The 19,691-nt window shown below is 44.6% G+C and overlaps 1 protein-coding gene across 1 annotated transcript in view; it reads right to left on the bottom strand.

The window, feature by feature from the left end:
- The window catches only part of srms (src-related kinase lacking C-terminal regulatory tyrosine and N-terminal myristylation sites), a 63,734-nt gene that overhangs the window by 11,780 nt on the left and 32,263 nt on the right, over positions 1 to 19,691 (bottom strand). Inside the window, exons 3-5 of the mRNA XM_078555170.1 lie at positions 19,116 to 19,276; positions 17,467 to 17,608; positions 6,065 to 6,223 (exon numbers count right to left, since the gene is read on the bottom strand). Coding sequence (XP_078411296.1) covers positions 6,065 to 6,223; positions 17,467 to 17,608; positions 19,116 to 19,276 — 462 coding nt within the window. The remainder of the gene's footprint in view (positions 1 to 6,064; positions 6,224 to 17,466; positions 17,609 to 19,115; positions 19,277 to 19,691) is intronic.

Raw genomic sequence — 19,691 nt, 5'->3', positions numbered from 1 at the left:
TGGACAGCACATCTAGAGGGTATGTAACCATTAACACGCACAAGGGCCTGTACCAATATACGCCCTTACCCTTTGGTGTATCATCTGCCTGTGCAATTTTCCAAAGAACCATGGAAAGCCTACTATAAGGACTTCCCCAAGTTGTAGTGTACCTGGATGATATCCTGATCACAGAATCAATGGAAGCTGAACATTTGGCCAACCTAGAAGAGGTTTTAAGGAAATATTTGGAAGCTGGTGTGTGATTGAAGAAAGTATACTTTCCAATCGACTGAAGTCACTTATTTGGGTCATCGAGTGGACACCCAAGGGTTGCATCCAGTAGAGGAGAAAGTCAGGGCAATCAAGGAGGTGCCCTCTCCTACCAATGACACTGAACTCAAGTCTTTTTTGGGCATGATAAATTATTACGGTCGCTTCTTGCCAAATTTGTCGACAGTGTTAGCTCCTTTACACTAATGAGAAAGAACCATGGAAGGCACAACAAGAAGCCGTCTTCATAAAAGTCAAGAAGCTATTATACTCATCATGTCAACGAGTACATTGTGACCCATCAAAAGAATTAATATTAACCTGTGATGCATCTCCCTATGGTTTGGGAGCAATATTGTCACACAGGATAGAAGATGGTTTCGAAAGGCCAATAGGATATGTCTTCAGAACCCTCTCTGCAGCCGAGCAGGGCTACTCACAACTTGAAAAAGAAGGTTTATCAGTAATATTTGGGGTAAAGAAATTCCATCAATAGTTGCATGGCCGACATTTCACCATAGTGTCAGATCACAAGCCACTACTGCGTTTATTTAGTGAAGATAAAGCAGTTCCTCTGATAGCCTCTGCCACAATTCAGCGATGGTCCTTGATTTTATCTGAGTGTGCACAATCCGGGTGTGCATACAGCAAATGCAGATACCCTCAGTCGTCATCCATTGCCAGATAGCATTGTACATGCTCCAGTGCCACAAGAAGTTGTGCTTGTGTTGAATTTCCTGGGCTCCTCACTGGTCTGTGCAAAGCTAATGAAAAATTGGACAAACAGGGATCCAATTTTATCAGCTATTGCCAGGATCGTTGAATGCACCAGTCTCAGAAGAGATACAACCATTCTATGGCCATAAAACAGAGTTAAGTTGTCAAGATGGAATCTTGTTGTGGGAAGGAAGAGTCATCGTCCCTTTGCAAGAAAGAGAGCCACTCATGACAGAGCTTCACAGTGCGCATCCAGGCATTTCGAAGATGAAGATGCTTGCGCAAAGCTATATCAGACGGTCAAGTGATGTAGAAAAAAATGGTCAAACACTGTCTCCAGTGTCAGTAACAACAGAAGTTGCCTGTTTCAGCTCCACTGCATCTGTGGCAGTGGCCTGGTCAAACCAGGGTTAGACTACATATAGGCTATGTAGATCCATTTTTAGGTACCATGTTTTTATTCAGCAGTGATGCGTATTCTAAGTGGATGGATGTATATGAAGTGAGATCACCGACATCGTGTGCAATTATTGAAAAAGCTGCTCCAATGTTTTAGTATACATGGCCCACCAGAAGTCATTGTTTTGGATAGTGGTACTGCTTTCACCAGGACGGAATTCCAGAGATTCATGAGTTTAAAAGGTATTAAACATATTAAAACAGCACCATATCATTCCTCATCTAATGGGTTAGCAGATAGAGCAGTACAAACGTTTAAAACAGGAATGAAGAAGTTATCTGAAGGAACATTAGAAACACGAATTTCACAATTTCTTCTCCACTATCGCACGAGTCCCCATGCAACTACAGGTTCAACACCGTCTGAATTACTGATGAAACGCCATCCTCGCATAAGGTTGAGTCTGGCGTTTCCAAACTTAAGAGTGGAAGGTAGAGAAGAACCAGAGTATTCAGAAAGTGAATCACGATATTCACAGCAAAGCTCAAAAATTTACTGTGTGAGAGACAGTTTTCGTGCGAAATTTTCGCACTGGACCTAGATGAATTCCTGGTATAATTGCCTCTGAAACTGGACCTTTGTCATAACAAGTGGAAGTGGAAAACTGGATTGTTCAAAAACATGTGGATCATCTAAGAAGTAGAGAGACACTCCAACAACCAGTTATTCCACCTGAAATTGATGTCGAACTTTTAATCTATGAGGTGCCAGATCGGCATAGAATAGACATACCTGATGCATGTTGAATTAATCAATCCTGAACTGCCATTGTCTAATGATGTCCCTGATGCTGCAGTTCCTGATCATGTCGATCCAGTGGGAGAATCAAGAGCTATGTTGCTCTAACCGAATTAAGAAAACCACCTCAAAGACTTAATCTATAATCGAATAACCTGTGTATATATGTATATATTAGGGATTAAGATATGCTTGTAAATAAGAAATGTTAAAAGGGGGAGGAATGTAGTGATTGTAAGTAAAACCTTTCCTACTGTTTTAGGGATCATGAGATTGTACTGACGAATCAGCCCTAAGCGTGGGTAATCTTAGGGGCGGAGCTTTCTAATTGTGGATCTGGTTCATGCATGGAGCCTCTTCTAGACCTCTGAAAATAACTGTTTCAAGTAAGAAACCTGTCCGGTACACCAAGTTCATTAAATATATATATCTCACACACACACACACACACACACACACGAGCTGGACAGGATGTGCTGACAGGTGTCAAAAGCAAATGGACTATGAGGGATCTTTTCCTTAGACACTCAAATGTACTTCAATTCAATTCCATGGTTTTCAGTACATGAGAGGGTCCATGTAAAGTCATTTCCTATATAATGTACATCAAAGACTCAGTCAAAGTTACTGAAAAGAATACAATAATTTCAGATGGCTTTTGGTTTGCTATATAACAGTGTTTGCGCTATTTAAGTCTAGAATTGCATTTACTTGACGTACCTCTGTAGCTTTGTGTATAATGACATTTGTAAAGAAATTTGACTAGTAGTTTTATTCTTATACATATGCCTGAAATTGTTATATTATTGCCTTCTGGAATAGATGGGAGAAGGTGATGGATTCTCATGTGGTTCTTCATGCAACAGATGTAATTAGTCTCTTATTACACTATTCCCCTCATGCTGTAAGGATGTAGATTTCAGTTCATAGCGGGCTACCTCTGGTATAGAAAACATACTATCAGCACCAGGCACCCCTAATCATAGCACCATATTATCAACACTGGAAGTAAACATTGTGTGGGACGAGCCAGTTCAAATTTCCTTATTCATGCTTATTGAATTATTACATAAAACAAATATTTTATCACTGCAAAAATATGGTCTTCCTGCCAAGTCTCAGTGACAGGAATAAACTGGAGTTCCTTCCTCAACTTGTTAAATGGGGAAGTGAAGCCGGAAATCTATCACTTAGCTGCAAAGTTGTGGTGTAACAACATGTTGCAATATTGTCAGCCACAAGGCTGGAAATTAAACTAGCTCTGTGGCAAACTTAATCGAGAGCATTTTCCCGCTAGTGTCCCATCTCCCAGCTGTATTAAAATTCACTACATTCTCCGTTCTCGTAATGAGTTAACTCACTCTCTTTCGACCAAGCTTCTCTTGACCATTAACAGCTGAGATTCTGAACTAAGGAGATTTTCACATCCAATTTTCAAGCCTGAAATTGAATTCAAGAACTGAAAATGGAAAAGTAATAAGCACATCATAATTTACTATTCTTGATATATTTAGCAGAGCTCAGAAGCATGGCTCTAAAAATCCATGGGGTAGAGCAAACTGGTGTAGGCAATGAAATGCACTTGGCATACTCTAGAAAACCAGTACCAATTATGTGCTCAGAAAATAAAATTAGGCAGGTCTCAGGTGACCAGTAGGCAGTAGATTTAAAAAAAAAAGGCTTTGTCTGCCCGTTGTCTAATATTTTTGGTGTGAACTGTATGTGATATGCAGGCAGAAATTACAACTCCAAACCCCATAAGATTTACCTTCCTGGGGCAAGCTGATAAAAGTCTACAGCACTTGTAATGGAATTCAGACACAGGAAAGTAGGTTCCCCCCATTGCCATACCCTCCCGCCCCCAAGTGAAATCTTGGCGGATGGCCAGTGGAAATGCATTCATGTTCCACAAACCTATTAAACAAAGTTGCCTGGTAGACCAGGCAGGACACTCAATCCACAGCTGTCTGCTGGCAAAAATGTTCCTTTTTACATTCAGTATTTCAGTCTATCATAATTTTTGTCCCTTTTTCTTTCATAACAGTAACAGATCTTTGTCTACATAGAAGTTTGAAATTTTCTCTCTGGCACTAACCATTAAGCAACTGAAACCAACAACATAGTAGCTCCGTGCGGATGGGGAGATGGACCCCTGGTGCAGTGATCAGTTGTGCTCGAGTGGCCTGGCTTGGGTTAACTGCATCAACTCGGGGACGCTGAATGTATCTGTCATTTCCCTAATAACCCTTTTCCGTGATCAGTTCTTCAGCTAGCATCGGACCTGTGAGCGTGCAGCCTAGGAGATGAGTGACGCTGATTTGGAGCCATTGCCACTCAACAGGAGGCTTTTGCACCAGAATGTATCTATACAGGAACAGATTGGCCAGCAAAAGCTGGTGGTCTCCTTGGCCTAGAGCTTTACATAGAAACATAGAAAATAGGAGGAGTAGCCATTCGGCCCTTCGAGCCTGCTCTGCCATTTATTATGATCATGGATGATCATCCAACTCAATAGCCTGCTCCCACTATCTCCCCATATTCTTTGATCCCTTTCGCCCCAAGAGCTATATCTAACTCCTTCTTGAAAACATACAATGTTTTGGCCTCAACTACTTTCTGTGGTAGCGAATTCCACAGGCTCACCACTCTCTGGGTGAAGAAATTCCTCCTCATCTCAGTCCTAAATGGTCTACCCCGTATCCTCAGACTGTGACCCCTGGTTCTGGACTCCCCCACCATCGGGAACATCCTTCCTGCATCTACCCTGTCTAATCCTGTTAGAATTTTATAGGTTTTCTGGGAGCAGAGAGATAGCAGGATATTAAGGTTGGCCGAGTGTCTGCTGACAAACTGTGATTGCCCGGGATTGGAGAACTTCCTAAGACCTTGTATTTGCCTCCTGTCCATTCCCCTTAATATACCATCGATGCCTGGTACAGAAGATAGTCTACGGGACTGTCATAATCGTCAATTTAGACATAGTTATTGGATGTACCTGTGCTGGGGAAGGAGCATGAAGACCTATGGCTCCTTTTTCTATCTTTTTCTTTTTATTCTCTTTGACTGTGATGTTGCAGCTGCACTATAGCGACATGGGTTGTTATATTGCTATGTATTTCTTTCTTCCTTTCTTTTTGAATATGCATAACAATTGTACCTGTAGCGAATTTCTGTAAGAACAATAAAGCGTACTAATTAATTGATCAGCTGTGCATGTCCAGTTTAGAGAGTCTCAATCTGGCAGAGAGCTCGGAGGGACCTTATTCCACAGAATTGGTAGTCTCCTAAAGATAAAGATTTTCTATAGGGGATTCATAAAATCAAGATTCATTACTGCCAATGTATATCTTTATTTTAAAATTGCAATAATTCCACCTGTTGTGGAACTGAATGAAATTCAGAGGCGGAGCCAAGTATAGTCAATTTTTGAGTTACATTCGTGACTCATTCAATCAATCAGGCCATTGTCAATTTTGTAGACCAATCTCACTCAGTAAGTTTCTCTCCTCCCATTATTAGCCAGCTCAACTATACATTGAAAACATATATCACAAACAAAAGCACTTTATGGGTCAGACGATTAGAATTTTAAAATGAATTCTGCATAAATACAATATAAATTGTCATTAATATTAGCTTAAATCACAATGAACCACTTCATCCAACTAAAATTGTTCTTAAATATAGTTTCCAATTTTTAAAAAAAGGCATTATTCCTTTGGAGGGTAGAGAATTTCATTATCATGCAGTGAAATATTTGACTTAAAATCTGTTCACGTAGAATCATATATATAATCTTACAGTACAAAAAGAGACCATTGTGCCTGTGTCAGCTATCTGAAAGAACTAGCCACTTAATCTAATTCTCCTGTCTTTTTTCATTTTTCAAATACTAACCCTGTAAGTATTCTTGTAAGTTTCCTTTGGTCATGAGTTCTGTGACAATGTAAATAGGTTCCTCAATCGAACAAATGGCATATAGCTGGATTAGCTTTGGATGTTTGATATTCTTCATAGCTTTTACTTCTTTAACAAACTCGTCCTCGATCATATCATCTGTGTAAATAAAATGCCTTATTCAATATTTTAACTGACTTCCTTTGTCAATTGCTAAAATATGCTTAGTGCTGTGAAGAATGATATATACATTATGTGAATTGGATGCAACAGTTTGCTAACCATAGGTCATGAATTAGAATATGAAGACTGCACACCCACATAGCAAATTCAGTAATCCTGAGCTCTCATGGGATCTCACTACACAGAAGCAGAGGTGAAAAAAAACCCTATGTCTGATTCTCAGACTTGTGCTCTCATTGAACACATTTCTGCCTTGGAAGCATTCGGGTAAGCTCTTACCCTTCAGAAACAAGTACTAATTCTCTTTCGACAGAATTATCTTGTACATTTAGCTAAAAAAAAAGTGAAGATCACTGCAAGGCCTACAGCTGACTGAGTGTCTATTACAAGGTTGTGACAAATTCAGGGTGACACGCTTTGGAAAACATTTTAAAGCTGCAGGAGAAAAGCACAAGTGGCTTGTGAATTCCATCTGATTCCACAAATGCATTCTGAAACATCTTTATTTATTTTAATATACAGTTTTATTCCACACTTTGACAAGTTTTTCTGTTTTAACAACATGAGCTTATGGCCCTGAAATCAATGTGGGACACTACTACAAATATTTGGCACATTCATTTGAGATTGGTTACCTTACTATATTATCTGAGGCATTAAAATTGCAGAGAGTGGAATTTTAAATGTTACTGCAATAGCATCTCATAGCGTAATTTCAGGGACTACATCTTTCTATCACCATTTGCGATTCATTCTCACACCAGTATCATTATTGATAAGATTGGCTCCACAGTTATCACATGAGTGAAAAAACCTTTAAAAATATTTTTTGCTTAAAGAATATACTGTAGCACTTCCAAACAGCCAAGTTCACATTCAAGCATTCAGTGCTCTTCTACTACATTCCTGCGCGCAACTTTTGTACCAGCGTTAATGTATTTAAATAAAATTAAAATTAAATGCAAACTTTGCTGATCAAATGTGCTACTAAAGCGGGGTAACTGGAATAATTCAATATTAAAACTGTTATTAAGATGTGCATTAAAAGCTTTAAAAATAGACAAATGTAGTTATGAGCATTAACAGTTTTAAGTGTGGTTCAGAGATCTCTTTCTAAGCATGATGGGAAATATAGCCAACTCATAGGCATGATGGGTGTGATACTGTGGGAACCCAACTAATAATCACAAGTCATAAAAAATTATTGACCTTCACAGGATGGGTAAACAAATGTTAGAGTGATAAGAGCACAGACTGGGAGGCATTAGAACCGAGGGATTTCCCAGCCTCCCAGTGAGATAACAGAGACATCTGCAGCCTGAATAATTCTGCTCATTAGGTATGTAACTGGAGGTTGTACTTGGCAGTATAGTGAAATGTGATAACTAAAAGTTGTAAATATGCCAGGCAGCCTTTGTATCAGGGAGACACACTGTAGAACCAGGCTGTGTCCTCCCAACATATGCTTGAATAGAACCTTTGCTTACTGGAAACTCACAGACTTGAGTAGTCTCATCTTTATGCCACAACACTACCATCATTTTTTCACCTTGCCTCTGGAACTATTCTTCTTAAGTGAATCTAGAGGGCGAGTGCTGACAGACTTTGCAAAATTGTCAGCAAAGATCTGAAAATAACTAAAAAAAACCTACCATAGTCAGTGATGATTCTACCAGAGTGGAGTCATATAAATTTAAACACAGAAGAATGATTTTTCAGCCCATCATCACCTTCTGAGAACAACTGAGGAGAGGCAATAAATGTGGCAAGGGCAGCACCACCCTATTCCACACCCAAACTATCCACTCTAATCCCATTTTCCTTCCTTTATTCTAATGTTTTTTGGTCAAATGCTCAGCTAACACCCTGTTAAACTGTTACTGAATCAGCTTCAATAGTTTGGGGTAATCAATAACCTTTATATAAAAGAAAGTTCTACTAACTCCCTGGTTTATTACACTGCTGGGCACCATCATTTCCAAATTCTCCTCCAGGCTGCACACTATTCCTGATCTGGGATATTTAAAAAAAAATTCTTGGTGTGTGGGCAGTGCTGCCAATGGCATATCTACTGTCCACCATTAGTTGCCCTGAAAAGGTGATGGGCCTTCTCCTTGTACAATCACATTCCTTGCAGTGTTGGTGCTCCCCACTGTGATATATCATGGGGCGGAATTTTCTGAGCCTGCTGGCGGCTGGCGTGATAGGTGGTGTGCATGGGAAATATGGCGGGACCCACTTCGTGGCGGCGTGAAGGCAGATCGCAATCTTCCGCTCAGCCCGCTGACAGCGGGGCCACGTTTCCCACCATCAGTCAGCGGGGAGCTAATTGTAAGACATTAGCATATAATTAAAAGGCCATCCCGCCAGGCTCTTGGAACCCCGCCGTATCATCCGCCCACGTGGGTTTCACAACAGCACACAGGCGACGTGCACTTAGCAGCCTCCACTTTGGGGGAACTGAGGTCAGTGAGCAGCAGTGTTCTCCACAGCTCGCCTGTTGTTTACAGGCCTTAGGGGCGTCAGGGGGCGAGGGAAACTGATGCGTGGCCCCCCAGGCGGCTGCTGGGAAGGGGGGGGTGGGGGAGGAAGTTCCCGGGGGCAAGTTTATTATTTAAATTTATTATTTAAATGGAGAGAAACTTCAGAATGCTTCAGTGCAGAGGGATCTGTGTATCCTTGTGCATGAATCGCTGAAAGCTAGTATGCAGGTACAGCAGGTAATAAGGAAGGCAAATGGAATTTTGGCATTTATTGCTAAAGGAATAGAGTATAAAAATAGGGAAATGTTGTTGCAACTGTACAAGGCATTGGTGAGACCGCACCTGGAGTACTGTGCACAGTTTTGGTCTCCTTACTTGAGGAAGGATGTAGTTGCATTGGAGGTGGTTCAGAGGAGGTTCACTAGATGGATTCCAGAGATGCAGGGCTTGTCTTATGAGGAGAGATTGAGCAGTTTAGGCCTATACTCACTAGAGTTTAGAAAGATGAGAGGAGATCTAATTGAGGCATATAAGATGCTGAAGGGGATAGACAAAGTTGACGTGGAGCGGATGTTTCCCCTTGTGGGGCATTCTAGAATGAGAGGCCATAGTTTTAGGCTAAGGGGTGGCAGATTTAAATCAGAGATGAGGAGAAATTACTTTTCTCAAAGGGTCGTGAGTCTGTGGAATTCATTACCCCAGAGTGCAGTGGATGCCGGGACGCTGAATAAATTTAAGGAGGAGATAGACAGATTTTTAATTAGTAATGGGTTGAAAGGTTATGGGGAGAGGTGGGAAATTGCAGTTGAGGCTGAAATGAGATCAGCCTTGATCATATCGAATGGCGAAGCAGGCTCGAGGTGTTGAATTGCCTACTCCTGCTCCTAGTTCTTATGTTCTTAAGTGCTGGCCAGCTTTGGAGGCGACTGCTAAGGGGGGCGGCGGTGGGTGGGGGGGTAGTTTCAGGGCAAGTGCTGGCCAGTCTCAGAGGCGACTGCTGAGGGGGGGGTCAAGTGATGCCCTGGCACTGCATCCCGCACATAGACAATCGAGGTGGGGGGCAGGGTAAGCGAGGGAAATGGCCATGCATTAGGGACACCTGTATAAACTGACCATGCCTCTGCAATTAAGACAGATCAGGCGCAGTCACAGTGATATGATTGGGGTCAGGCTCCTAACCTGCGCACTCATGTCAACAATGCAGAGGCACCAAATGGCCATCAAGCACTCCAGACCTTACCCCTACTGCCACCCTCTCCCGGCACACACTTTATTGGACCGTGGAGCAGTTGGACTGCATACGTTGTACAATCTCCTTACCAATGCTGACCATGTGGAAGTCACTGCTGGAGGTGCTCAGAGCTCCTTGCAATCTCAGCATCCTGGTTTTGGACCAGCGTTCCCCATGTCACAGGTTGACAGGGCAGCCATGCAGCACCCCCGTCTCTGGCCATCCGAAGAGCGACCAACACTCTCCGGGAAGCATTAAGGGGCGGTCACACAGAGAAAGGTGCTAAGTACAGACATGATAACCACGTCTCTCTCTCTTTCATGCAGCAGGAGGACAATGTCAGGATCATGGATCCTGGTGACCTAGCCATATGCCTGATGGCCTACAGAGACCATAGAAGATGCAGGAGAGAGCGACTGAGGCTCCTGGCTGCGCAAAGGCAGGAGCAGCAAACTCATGAAGAAGGGGCAGCAGGGGTTCCTGCACATACTGCCCAGGAGTGACAATGAGTCGTGGCTGGTCGATGTGATTGACTGGGTGTGATTGACTGCACTCATGTGGTGCTCAGGTTTCTATCGCTACACTCAGTGGACTTCTTCAACTGCAAGGGCTTCCACTCACTGAATGTGCAGCTGGTATGTGACCACCAGAAACGCATCCTGCAGGTGAGCGCACGGTTTCCAGTGAGTGTGCACGACGCCTACATCCTGAGTCACTCGCAGATCCCTGCAGTCTTCCAGGGTCCACAGAGGCTGCAGGGTTGATTCCTTGGGGACAAGGGCTACCCGCAGGGGCTGTGGCTGATGACACCCATGCAGCGGCCTCAGACTGCAGCAGAGTGACGGCATAATGAGGCTCATGCAGCAACTCACAACTTGGTGGAGCAGACTATTGGGATGTTGAAGATACGGTTCTGGTGCCTGGACCGTCTGTTGGAGCCCTGCAATACAGTCCACAGAGGGTGTCACACATCATCGTCATCTGCTGCGCCCTTTACAACCTGGCGCTGCAAAAGGGTGAGGAGCTGGCTGAGGAGGAGATGGAGGAGCTGCATGTGTCCTCCGATGAGGAGGACGCTGACGGGGATGAGGGTGAGGGGGTCCTTGGTAGTGATGACGATGGGGATGAGGCCCTCGCACTGGCTAGGTGAGACAGGTGTACTCGGAAGGCCCTCATAGCTGCCAGATTTGTGGAGGATGATGACAACATGCAGCGAGGTGACCCCGTACATTCGCACATCGCATTTGTGAATGTTTGACTCCAGTCTGGCTTATCTCAGTGCCAATACCCTCTGTGAGCATGTTCCTGTTACGGAGATGCAGTGAAGGCCCTAATAGTCACTCAATCGCAGGAGTATGATGGTGACATGCAGTGAAGACACTCCACAGATCTTCACATAGCCTCTGAGAATGTCTGACTCCTGTCTGGCCGAGGGCAGCTTGCTTGCGCTCCATGATCAGGGCCATCTCAGAGACGCAGCCATGAAACTTTAGATGAATCTTTGCTGTGTCCACCTTCAGCACCTCAGCCCTTCAGGAGCTGGTGCACAACATCATTGTTTGCATGTGCTGGTGTGATGGGGGCCAGCCCCACCTTAAAGGTGCTGAGAGCACACAGAGTGTATGAGAGAACTCTGTGGTGCCTGCCCATTACATTTTGGCAGCAATGGCCAGAACTGCTGAGGTGCAGGCATCAGTAATGTTTCCAGGGAGTGTGAGGCCGGACCATCACTTTAGTCTGAAGGCTGCACAGAGCACAGGGAAGAGGCCCTGGACTGAGACACCTGCCTTTATCTTGTGCAGAAAGGTTTCACATCTGAGTGACAAGAACACTGCTCATCAGAACAAGGAGCCATAGGCAGGGAGACATTCTTGAGAGTTTATTGACAATAGTGAACATTATGTACAAGTGATTAACACCCGCGCACAGGCTGCGCAACTAATTCTCCTTAGCATTCCTAGCCCTGCCACTACGTCTTGATGCTTCCCGGACATCCACAGCGGAGGTGGAGGCAGCCTGCTGTGAGGTCCTGTCTGTGATGACTTTGGCGGGCGTCCTCTGGAGGGCCGAGACTTGGAGGGCCCTGGCCTGCTTTCGGGGTCCTGCTGTGTGGCAGTGGCACCCTCCTCAGCCTGTGGAGCTGGATCTGCAGAGGTCACAGGAAGAGGGGAGTGAGATGGGCCGGTCACTCCCAGAGTCACCTGGGTGGATGGCCCTGAAGCGTGCACCTGCTGATCCTCCTCCCTATCGGTGCCCGAGAGGCAGCTGGAATGAGGAGCGGTAGCTGGAATGAGGAGCGGTAGCTGGAATGAGGAGCGGTAGCTGGAATGAGGTTGAGCTGCCGAGCAGCTTTCTCGTGTACACACAGTTGGAGGCCAACTATGGCATCAGCGATGGAGTTAAACCTGTGCAGCAGTGCAGGAGTGACATCCTGGACCAAGGTCTCCATGGCGGCCGCCATCCTGCCAGTGTTGACCTCGATGCGTTGCAATGCCGGCGCTATCACCTCAGCCTGAAGACAGACGAACTCCTCCATCGTGCCTTGCAATCTGAGGAGTGCAGCGGACACCCTTCTTGATCCCTTCCCGAGTTTGCCTTTGCAGCTCCAGAAACTGTGACATGGCCGAGTCCAGAGGCTCGTCATCTGACTCGGGCTTAGCAATGTTCTGGCCTCCAGCAGTCCTCCGAGTGCCAGAAACCTGGGAAGTCCCTGCCTCTGCCTGCTGTGGATCAGACAGTGCGATGTGCTCACCAGATTGTGGTCCCGAGGCTACTTTAAAGCTAGATCCCACCGAGGTGTGTGCCTCTGCGGTGATGGAGGGTGTGGGTGAGCGCTGTGATGGAACTTCAGTGAGGGTGCCTTCAGATTCCTCTTCAGAGGTTTCTTCAGGGCTTGCTTAGAGGCTCTGGGTCATGGACTCCGTCTGTTGCTTCCCAGATGTGCCTATGAAAGCAAGGGGAGATAATTAGTGCATGGCAGTGGCCTGTGAAAGAGGACACATCACTCACAGCATGGTTACCTGATGGATGTTGCACTGTTGGATCCTCACTTGGTAGAACAGCACCGACCTCACTGTTAGCACAGGACAGGTCCCAGTCATCGCCGGCCAGCTGGATGGCTCAGTTTTCAAATTCTGTGAGAACTTTGAATTCTGGCATCCCTCCACCTGTCTGCGACCTTTCCCTCCTGTTGTGAGCCAGTTTGTCCTGCATGGATAGAGATGGGAAGAGTGTATCAGGACGCCTGCCGGGCCAGATAATGAGTATGCCTGACCTGTGTTGGTGGTGAGCGATCTCATGTACGGGATGAGGACAATGATGGTGTGTGTGAAAGAGTGAATGGTGATGTCCCTTGAACTGGCAGTGAATGAGGGCCCTGTGGATGTGTGGTGGGTTTGTGAGTGTGTGAGCTGGGAGCGATGAAAAGAGTGACTTACCCTGGTAGAACGGAGATCATTCATCCTTTTGCAGCACTGGGTGGCTGTCCTCTTCTGAAGGGCATTGGCGTTGACCACCCCTGCAACCGCCTCCCAAGCCGGGTTGGTGGCAATGCTATCCATCCTGCGGCCAGAGCTGGGGGTAGAGCACATCCCGGTAGGCCTCCATGGCATCCAGCAGTCACTTGGGGGACCCATCGTTGAAGTGGAGGGCTGGAGTCTTTTTGACTTTGCTGGCCATGTCTTCCAGGCAGCGGTGGTGAGCTGGTGGCGATGAGCGCTTTGCTGGCGGCTTCCTTTTAAAGATGGCGGCAGACATAGTGCAACAGCGGGGTGATGGCGAGCGGGGAAATGAGAGCCCGCCCGCCATGGAAACAGCGTGTTTCGTGGAAGTGAAAATATAATGAGACGGGCTCAGGAAGATACCGTGTGAAAACCCGCCATTTTCATCAGCGGGTAGGAGTCCATTTTACCTGCCCACTACCGCACTTAGAGCAATTCTGGGAAAATTCAGCCCGATGTTAGATGCAGAATTCCAGGATATTAACACAATGGCAATGAAGAACCAGCAATGTACCTCCAAGTCAGAATGATGTGTGACTTGGAGAGGACCTTCAAGGTGGTATTGCTCCCATAACATTACTGCATCATCCATCTCAGTGGTAGAGATCTTGGGAAAGGAATTCTGTCAAAGTAACCTTGGAAGTTGCTGCAACAATGCATCCTGTAGATCGTACATACTGCAATCAAAGGACACTGGTGATGAAGGGTGTGGATTTAGGGGGAAGTGTAGTGGTATTGTCGCTAGACTAGTAATCCAGAGACCCAGGGTAATGCTCTGGGGACCCGGGTTCGAATCCCACCACGGCAGATGGTGAAATTTGAAATCAATAAAAATCTGGAATTAAAAGTCTAATGATGGCCATGAAACCAATTGTTGTAAAAACCCATCTGGGTGACTGTTGTTCTTTAGGGAAGGAAATCTGCCATCCTTACCTGGTCTGGCCTACATGTGACTCCAGACTCACAGCAACACGGCTGACTCTGAAAAGGCCGAGCAAGCCACTCAGTTGTATCAAAACCGCGACAAAGCCTCAAAAAACGAATGAAACCGGACGGACCACCCGGCATCAACCTAGGCACTGGAAATGACAACGGCAAACACCGCCCTGTCGACCCTGCAAAGTCCTCCTTACTAACATCTGGGGCCTAGTGCCAAAATTGGGAGGGCTGTCTCACAGACTAGTCAAGCAACAGCCTGACATAGTCATCCTCACAGAATCATATCTTACAGATAATGTTCCAGACATCACCATCACCATCCCAGCAGAGGTGGCGGCACAGTGGCATACAGTCGGGAGGGAGTTGCCCTGGGATTCCTCAACATTAACACTAGACTCCAAGAAGTCTCATGGCATCAGGTAAACATAGGCAAGGAAACCTCCTGCTGATTACCACGTACCGCCCTCCCTCAGCTGATGAATCAGTGCTCCTTCATGTTGAACACCACTTGGAGGAAGCACTGAGGGTGGCAAGGGCACAGAATGTACTCTGGGTGGGAGACTTCAATGTCCATCACCAAGAGTGGCTCAGTAGCACCACTACTGACTGAGCTGGCCAAGTCCTAAATGATATAGCTGCTAGACTGGGTCTGCGGCAGGTGGTGAGGGAATCAACAAGAGGGAAAAACATACTTGACCTCATCCTCATCAACCTGCCTGCTGCAGATGCATCTGTCCATAACAGTATTGGTAGAAATGACCACTGCATGGTCATTGTGGAGAAAAAGTCCCACCTTCACGTTGAGGATACCCTCCATCATGTTGTTTGGCACTACCACTGTGCTAAGTGGGATAGATTTCGAACAGATCCAGCAATGCAAGACTGGGCATCTATGGGCATCTATGGACCATTTGCAGCAGCAGGATTGTACTCAACCACAATCTGTAACCTCATAGCCCGGTATATCCAACACTCTGCCATTACCATTTAGCCAGGGGGTCAACCCTGGTTCAATGAAGAGTGCAGAAGGGCATGGCAGGAGCAGCACCAGGCATAACTAAAAATGAGGCATCAACCTGGTGAAGCTATAACACAGGACTACTTGCGTGCCAAACAGCATAAGCAGCAAATGATAGACAGAGCCAAGCGATTCCACAACCAACGGATCAGATCTAAGCTCTGCAGTCCTGCCACATCCAGTCGTGAATGGTGGTGGACAATTAAACAACTCACTGGACGAGGATGCTCCACAAATATCCCCATCGTCAATGATGGAGGAGCCCAGCACATCAGTGCAAAAGATAAGGCTGAAGCATTTGCAACAATCTTCAGCCAGAAGTGCTGAGTGGATGATCTATCTCGGCCTCTTCCAGAGGTCCCCAGCATCACAGATGCCAGTCTTCAGCCAATTTGATTCACTTCATGTGATATCAAGAAACAGCTGAAGGCTCTGGATACTGCAAAGGCTCTGGGCCTTGACAATATTCTGGCAATCATACTGAAGACTTGTGCTCCAGAACTTGCTGCGCCCCTAGCCAAGCTGTTTCAATACAGGTATAATACTGGCATCTACGCGTCAATGTGGAAAATTGCCCAGGTATGTCCTGTACACAAAAGGCAGGAGATATTCAACCTGGCCAATTACCGCCCCATCAGTCTACTCTCAATCATCAGTAAAGTGCTGGAAGGGGTCATCAACAGTGCTATTAAGTGATACTTGCTTAGCAATAACCTGCTCACTGATGCCTAGTTTGGGTTTCACCAGGGTCACTCAGTTTCTGACCTCATTACAGCCTTGGTTCAAACATGGACAAAAGAGTTGAGCTCAAGTGGTGAGGTGAGAGTAACTGCCCTGCCCTTGCCACAAACATTTACTCCCTCTACCACCGACAATCAATGGCAGCAGTGTGCACCATCTACAGGATGCACTACAGAAGCTCATGAAGGCTCTTTAGGCATCATCTTCCAAACCCATGACCGTTACCATCTAGAAGGGCAAGGACAGCAGGTACATGGGAACAACACCACCTGGGAGTTCCCCTCCAAGCCACATGCCATCCTGACTTGGAAATGCATCGCCTTTCCTTCACTGTCGCTGGGTCAAAACCCTAAAAGCACTGCGGGTGTACCTACCCCATATGGACTGCAGCGGTTCAAGAAGGCAGCTCACCACTATCTTCTTAAGGGAAATTAGGGATGGGCAATAAATGCTGGCCTAGCCAGAGACAACCACATTCCGTAAACAAATAAAAAGAAAAATAACTGGCATTTCGGGCTTAACAATACCACCCACCCCCCCCGACCATGCCAGATCACAAAGGTTTTAAAGTAACTGGCAGTGTTGCCCACACCCTGAGAAAAAATATAAAAATACTAACTGATACTTGATGTACCACATTTAAAACATTTTGACCCTATCATATGGGGGTAATCTTAATGTGCTCAGTCATAAAGAACAGATGAGGGGGAGAATAAGTTTTATTTCATGGGTGTTTTACAAATGGTTTTCAGGAACAATAAAAAGTAAGAAATGTATTTCCCCTTGGCACTATTATTTCATTCTGCTTCTAACCTACATAGTTTTCAGTAATCCTGCTAAAGTCTCTGCTACTTAACTGCAAGATTTCCTTCTAAAGCTTATGTGAATTCTAAAGTACAGTTTATAAAGGGATAATTTTGCGAGGCGAGACGCTTGTATTGGAGCCTATAGACTGAAGTATGATTTGGAGTTAGGCTTTTGGAACTATAGGGCTGATTATGTGACCTGCATTGTAGCTAGCAAGACTCCACACAGGATCTACAATGTGAGTGGAGCCTCAGAAAATTACCCTGAAACTGTCACTTCAATTACAAATTACACCTTATATCAGGTTATTCACTTCCCATAGGGAAAGAAAGGATCTTCAGATTTTAGAAATCTATAGCTAGCCTTTTCTCTTCAACACTAATTGTGAAGTATAATACTCTTAAGAATTTGTTTTTCCAACTGCATTTTTAAAAATTTACACCCAAGCCCAAATTCTGGACATCACACACCTCATCTCATAAACACATCATGCCACAAACCCTTTTTAAGCATTTTGATTGCCACGTGTTGATTTTCCTTCCAAACACCTTCCCAGACTTCGCCAAAGTGACCTTCTCCCAGTTTTCTCAGCAAAGTAAATTCTTCCCTGGGCCGTTCCCATTCATCAGCTTTATAAACATTCTGCAAGTCAAAATAGTCATACACTTTTAATATGTGCTTTTCAAAAACAAACCTTTCTTAAATATTTATTTTTTTAAAATGATAGGCACTGTGAGACTCTTATTCAGACTCTAGAATATGAACATTTACTCAAGTAGATTCCAATTTAATAATATCTGGAAGCCATTATAAATTCCCACATTTAGTAGTAAGGTAAATCTGCTTGCAGATGGGGAAAATAGAATATTTAGGTTATCTTATAAGTGACTTAGGGCTCCACAAATGAGTTCAGGCATCACTATAGGCATCGTAATCTATGGGGATATTTCAGTGCAGTACTGAAGTTGTGTCTTTGGAGACGTCAGGGGCAATTTTCTTCTTTGGTGTGCATGTGAATACTTTATTCCCAGCAGCCAGTTGCCAGGAGTATAGCTGCAAGTTTCTTAGATTGGCGATTATGCTCTGGTTACCAGCCTTAGTTTCAAGTGCCAAGTTCTGCTGGGGTGAGGGGGGCCTGCACGAGATTTGCATTTGGGGCAGAAAGTCTGGGTGATCTGTGGCCTTTACAGGCCCAGAGCTCTGGAGTCTAACACGAAGCCAGGCTTGGTGGAGGGGTAGGGCGGGGTGAGGGGGTCACAGAAAAATGACCCTAATATCTGAGACCTTGCTTACCGACTCAGGTAGAGGTAAAAATCCCATGGTGTGCCCTGAAGAAAAGCAGAGAATTCCTGTGTGTCCTAGCCATCCTTAAACAAATACCATCAAAAAGCAGACTACCTAGTGATTCATTCATCTGCTGTTTGAGAGATGTTGCTGTACACAAATTATCTGACATATTGGGCTGCATAATAACAGTAACCACAATTCAAAATGTATCGATTTTTGTGAAGCATAACTTACTTCCACAGGGAGGGAAGATCCACGAGTAGGTTGGGTACGTAAATCAAAACCCAGATGGACAGAGAAGGTGAAGGTCATGCGCGGTTAAATTCCTGACCTGTACCACAGTTGCCATTTATTATTAGTCACACACTGTCCTGTACAAAACCATTTCTGGAGTACATTTAGAAAGTTGAAGATCTTATTATTTAGCAATTGACAACTTGATAGATCACAGGTGATCAGCTGACCAGGAATAGCCAGGTTGTGTGCGAATCAGTATTTTATATAACGCTATGAAAAATTTACCAAAATGTATGTGTTTCTTTACTCTGAAGTTTAATTTTTTCTATGCACCTTGAGACAGCTACCACATTAAAGGCATAATATAAGTGAAATTGTTGTTGAAATTTTGGAAACCATTGCAATCAAGCAGGCGATATCATTCGGCCAGAAAGAAATACAAAACAATCGTTCCATGGTTTCCAGATAACATATTGGTGATAATGTCACTTTAGATAAGCAATCACGACACATTCAGTCATTTTAATTACCCACAGGGAAAAGGCTCCCTGAATATAGTAAAGTTGCACATCGCAAACTTTTTTGAACAGTTTTCTTTTATGCAGCATGAGCTCCCAGTACACACCTTTGCATGAGGATTTGTTAATGGAAACCCAAGGATCTTCCAATTTCTTTTGCAGAATTCCAAAAGATCACTAATTGTTGGAAACATTTGATTCTCATAAAGATAAACCATTCCGTCAGGTGAAGTAAATATCCGAAAGTGATGGACTTTATCATTTAGAGCTGCAGGTGAAAAAAAAATTTTAAACTTAAAACACATGACTCCTTGCCCCATGTTTCATGCTTTATAAGTGGACCAGCACAATGAGTGGCAGGAAAGGGGAAAGTCTGGACTGAAGATTGCTCTGTGACCATCAGCAATGGTGTTCTGCCTTTCACTAGTATGTGATTTTGCCATCAGTTCATCCCTTTTCCCTCTAAAAGTTGTAACATTTTCCTCCAATGGGCTTATTTGTCTGTGCAGTAATATTGTAATTCTCTGGGTACAAAGTAGTTTTACATAGTAACCAAAGCAGATCCTTGTCCTTGTTGAGAATGGATACATTTATCCAGTTTTTGATGTCCATTACAAGTAAGTTCTCACCATTTGAGCTACCATGTGCCACAAAAGCATTATATTCGTTTCAATATGTGTGAA

Source organism: Cetorhinus maximus, chromosome 13 (genome assembly GCF_964194155.1).
Source record: "Cetorhinus maximus chromosome 13, sCetMax3.hap1.1, whole genome shotgun sequence".
In the NCBI taxonomy this organism is placed as follows: Eukaryota; Metazoa; Chordata; class Chondrichthyes; order Lamniformes; family Cetorhinidae; genus Cetorhinus; species Cetorhinus maximus.
This window is presented reverse-complemented; position numbering and strand designations above follow the sequence as displayed.